The sequence below is a fragment of the Carya illinoinensis genome, chromosome 3, assembly GCF_018687715.1.
Source record: "Carya illinoinensis cultivar Pawnee chromosome 3, C.illinoinensisPawnee_v1, whole genome shotgun sequence".
Taxonomy (NCBI): domain Eukaryota; kingdom Viridiplantae; phylum Streptophyta; class Magnoliopsida; order Fagales; family Juglandaceae; genus Carya; species Carya illinoinensis.
In genome coordinates, this window is record NC_056754.1 from 47,909,992 (window position 1) to 47,915,058 (window position 5,067).

Sequence of the window (5,067 nt, forward strand, 5' to 3'; positions counted from 1 at the left end):
GAGAAGAAAACACAATGAAAGTAGGTGCTCCTTGAGACTTTGCCTAACCATCTCCTGCACCATGTTCCCCCTTTCCATGGCATGCCTCTCTAGATTTTATGTTCTGTAGTTCAACGTGTTGCTTACTTTTTCCTGTGAAAATTATTAAAACAAGTTCTTGCGCTTGTAACACAATTTGATTTCTGGTTTGAAGGCATTGTGAAAGTTTTCCTAATCCATGAGATGATACGAGCTACACTTGATATTCTTTTCCTTTTCCTTCACTGTCACAGCAATCAAACAAGATTCCAGTGAGAGAGAGAGAGAGAGAGAGAGAGAGAGAGAGAGAGAGAGAGAGAGAGCTACAGAGAACAAACAATATACATAATAGTGTGACCTTAACAAACAGCAATCATATTACACCGACAGCAAGAGACATGAGAAGGAGCAAACCTAAGAAACCTGGAACCATCTAGGGATGATATATCTTTGTTAACTACATTGTTTTTCCAATACAATCTTCAATATTAAGAACCATAAATAAAAGGGAAAGGGTGGGCCTAATTTCAAGACCCGTTCATGGCTTTCTGCGTCTCGATAGAAACCTCTTCCAACATCATATGCTTAACTGGAACGTAGGATGCATACTGCGGTAGTGTTGCACTAGTGGCGGTTTTTACACTTCTCCATTGCCCTTGGTGCTGCAAAAGGCACAGGAAAGAACCATTAGTTCATGAAGTCGGGTCCATTAGTTCATGACTTTATCAAGTATAAACAAAAGCAAATACATAATGTGGATTGCTGGATACAGAAAAAGAGAAATCTGGATATCCTGAAACACAGGATACACGAATTTGTTATCTCAGAACTCAGAAAAATGTACACTATGAAGTAGCACATACCTAGCCCAATAGCCTCAGAACTCTTCATGATCCTCATCCTCTTACAAGAGTCAGTGAACATCCTGAAAATATGGTAAAGTAATTGGCGTGAATACTCTTTCACCTGCCATATCTTGGTTAATTTAGTGACGGAAATAAATCTTCACTGCAAAACAATAAAAATTTCTATATCCAGATTAAGTTTATGATGGTATGGATTGAGAAGACTCGTCCCTTTACCAAGTAAGATCTATATAGACCTTTTTGTAATTCTTTGACCTGATCTGTAATATTCTATTCTCCAAGAAGTAAGAGAAGATTCAAATTTTTGTTCACTATCAAGTTCATCAGATATGGACGTCCCTCTGGCAGTTTGATCAGATAATTTCACAAGATTTTTTGAGTCAAGTATAATACTTACTCCCAGGGAACATCACCAACTAACATCCAATCACCATCCTTGTCTTCATAGGTGAGTACATATTCAGAACCATGGAGGAGGTCCATTAACCGACTCTCACTCAATCCATCTCTGCTGGGAACTCCATGTGAGCCACACTGACCTGAACCAGAAATCCAGAAACAAATTTTAACTCCCTTCAAAGAGAAAGTGCATGTGCACCTGCATGTCATCCTGAATTTGGTAACATATAATTTCCCGTATGCAGCAACATGTATGTTTATTTACAATATCACTCTATTAGCACTAGTATAAAAAATCCCATTGCTACCTGATGCAACAGCCACTTCAATGAAATGATTTCTTAGCATGCATTTCGACTTCTGAGATATGCAAACAAACTAGACTGATTAATTATCAGCAACTAGGAAAAAACTATTTGAATATGTCATCAGTAGATTATAATAGATCATTTCAACATACAGGAAGCTAGTTTGTTCTATCATGTTCCAAACACAATATTTAACAACTGTGATTTAGGTGGCTTCAAGTAAGATCACCTCATTATTTCAAAAATCGCCTCATTAGTTATTTTGATAAGGGAAAAATCACTTCTTATTAAACTAGCTGAATTTACTATATTGCACCACTGGCTAGTTTGTTCAAATTCTTTCAAGGATGCAGTTCTCTCATTTGGATGACATTATAAGATACCACGCTGCTTCTCACTCACTGCCCCATCCAAGATTTTGGTTAGGAGAAGTTGCTAGCATATGTTGGCTCTAAGGTTAAAGGTCCTTTACTCCTTTTTTTTATCACCAAAAATAATAGGGAACGAACGGGGCATATGCTTGTGTACCAAGAAATCAAGAGAAAAGACAGAGAGAGAGTAGCAAGAAAATAAAATGAAGCAGGAGCACAGGAACCTTTGCACGGAGAAATTACCAATTGTAAAGCAGCTGAACATCTTTTCCAGCGCAGAAGAGAGTTCCCTATAGCTACCGTAAGTTTTGAGATCAACTTTTCTTAGGTACGGAGCACCATCCATGCTGACCTTGACATAAAGACATCCAGATCCCAGCTTGCCCTCTGTGTCATCTTCATTCTTTGGAGGATGAGACGCCATTGAATTCTTCCGGTAAGAACGAATTGGTGGCCATCCAACAACTTGTGCCCTGTTACAAGAAATACACACCAACAGACAACAAAAGGCATTTATTATGAAGTTCATACAAGTAGAGCCATAATTAATTTATTGGGGGAACGCAATAGAGATTTTATAATGAGCAGAGATATTCAATTTCCTTCACGAAGGGCCAAAGAGTAGAAATTCTAAAGCAATGAGATTTGGCTAATAGATTAGAGACAGGTCTCCCCATAATCCAAAAATTATATGCACGGAAATTATAAATCCATATATATCTAATAGAAACTGCGAAACACAAGTAAGTCAGATAAGGGTCTTGAGCTTGAACTTATGCAACGCGCAAAAGCATCCCAAAAAACTTAAGCGTCTAATAAGCTCTAGTAATAACATCACGGATACAAAATTATCAAATTTCAGTGCAAAAAATAAAAATAAAAAGAGTTCCTCTCGTTTTCGCCAACTCCAAGTACAAACCCTCTGGGAATTTATCTTTTTCTTTCTTTTCCTTCCTTTTTTTCAATAGTAACTGAAACACAAGCAATAGAACTTGATTACCATTTATTTTACTTCCTAATATTTTTGTAGGAAGGAAATGGACAGCTACCGGAAAACCAAATTCTAAACGAAAAAAAAAAACACGAAGAAGTATTCAGGACACAGCAAGTACAATCAATGGAAAAATAAAAATAAAAAATAAAAAAAAAAAGGCAAATGAAAAATCAGCTACCACGACTCTCTCCATAGAAAAGAAAAGTAGAAGGTAAGAAAACTAAGGGGAAGAGGCTGACTTTGCCGCAGGAGCAGAGAGCTGGGGCTTCTTCTCCTGCGACGGCTTAGGTGACTGAGGAACAACACCATCTTTCAGAATCGGACCGCCCAAACCCGTATTCTGATTTGCACCCTCGGACCCACCCACAAGACCACCTTTCCCTCCGCCATTAACACCTCTGGGAGAGAACAAGTTGCCACCTTTACCCGACTCGGCCTCAGATCCGCCACTCCCAGAGAAAACCCACTTCCCAGAGCCTCCATCAATGGCGTCAGAGAAGCCCCTCTTCGCACCAGACACCACTGACAAGCTCTTCAGCACCCCAAGCGGGTACCCGGCCTTGTCCTCTGCCACCACGCCCTTATCTCTTTCGGGTGAGTCGGAGCCGGGCAGGCCAAGTCTTAACTCAGTCGCCTTGTGGTTCAAGCCACCACTGGTCCTCTCAGAGCCTTCCATTGAAGGAGGAGCCTCCGATAAGCCTATGTAATCATGCTCCAAAGGCACAGACATCAAAGCTTCACCAGAGCTTAAGTTTACAGTTATAAACACTTACAAAAGCCCAAAATGCCTAAGAAGAGGAAGAAGAAGAAGCTGTTTAGAACAGAGTCTCAGGGATACAGAGTGTAAAAGGAGATGGTGTTGGTGATGATCATGAAGACGAAAAAAAGTGAAGCTTCTTTGGGCTTTGCCACCCTATCTCTCTCTCTCTCTCTCTGTCTGAACCGTAACAAATGGATATAAATGGATATAAAAATAAATACATTTGCGAAAGAGATTGTGTATAAAGAGGAAAAATGGAACTGTTTCGCTTTATTTATTTGTTTAAATGGGTTTGCTTCTTTTTAGGATTTTTTTCTGAATTTTTAAAATTTTATGAACTTTTTGTGGGCAACCACTCCGACAAGTTACAGAAAGTCACCCAGAAAACTTTCCCAATACTACCCTTTCTTAATCGGAAAGATGGTGATTATTTTTTTCTAATTTCTTTCTGGAAAATTCCAAGGGAAAATACTAACGTGAACAAGAAAAATGCTAACGTGCACCGGAGAAACCGGGACTGGAACAGAGAGAGCCCACAGAGTGGGAATTGCACGGTATTGCAGAAAGGGATAGGACGGGCCGTGTTGCTGTGGAATTGCCAAAACCGTTCGGACTTTCAAGCGGGAAGTGGCAACGATCGCTGCGAAGGGAAAAAAATGGTCTAAGATTCTTTGGCGGACATGGTGTTTGGACGCTCGGAAAAGTTTGCAAGGGGCTGGAAAGCGAGGGAATTTTGAGAAAGCTGACAGGGGAGACAAAAATCCCTTGTACACCACGAATCCTAAACGAATCAAAGGGAAAGATATCCTAAACAGAAAAGAAAAGAAAACACAAATGGTAGTTTGAGGAACTAAAAAGAGAGCTTTGCATGAAAGAGCTCTGACTATCTGTGTGGGAACTGTGATTGCACGGGCTGTGTTGTTTGGGTCTCGGACTCTCAGGATTGTGATTTTGACTTGCCATGTTTTACCGGTCACTTCGGGAGTAGGCAAAAATTTTACCGGATTGGAAAAATGATACATGTTCCCTCAAATTCACATGTATTTTATTTTATTATTTAATGGTTAAATATTTTTTAAAAATATTTAAAGATATTTAAAAAATATTTGAAATAAAAAGAAAAAAAATTAGACTTGCACTAAGACACACTAAGTGAACAAATTAAAGAGACATAACTTCCAGATTATATGTGTTTTTTTTTTTTAGTTACGCTGGGATGGCTTTTAATTTATATTAATCATTATGTCCCCCGCAAACACAAAAAGAATAAAAATAAAAAATTCTTTTTATCTTTTTATAGTTATATTTTTAATTTTTTAGAATAATGCTACATACAATTCTCATTTAGAGA

General features: G+C 38.6%; 1 protein-coding gene across 1 annotated transcript; it reads right to left on the reverse strand.

Annotated features, from left to right (window-relative positions):
- Positions 1-342: 342 nt before the first annotated feature.
- Positions 343-4,618, reverse strand: LOC122304857 (auxin-responsive protein IAA27-like). Its single transcript, XM_043117121.1, has 5 exons — positions 3,196-4,618; positions 2,206-2,435; positions 1,282-1,423; positions 882-943; positions 343-680 (listed from the first exon to the last, which is right to left on the reverse strand). The coding sequence occupies exons 1-5, from the start codon at positions 3,684-3,686 to the stop codon at positions 643-645; spliced, it is 963 nt and encodes a 320-aa protein (XP_042973055.1). The 5' UTR covers positions 3,687-4,618; the 3' UTR covers positions 343-642.
- Between the last annotated feature and the right edge of the window lie 449 nt (positions 4,619-5,067).

Excerpts from the sequence above, each read along its gene's own strand:
- LOC122304857 (XM_043117121.1), bottom strand. The coding sequence starts at position 3,686 with ATGTCTGTGCCTTTGGAGCATGATTACATAGGCTTATCGGAGGCTCCT. Across the intron at positions 2,436-3,195 it reads CTCTCTGCTCCTGCGGCAAA|GGCACAAGTTGTTGGATGGC; the intron begins GTCAGCCTCTTC and ends TTCTTGTAACAG. Across the intron at positions 944-1,281 it reads GTTGGTGATGTTCCCTGGGA|GATGTTCACTGACTCTTGTA; the intron begins GTAAGTATTATA and ends CCATATTTTCAG.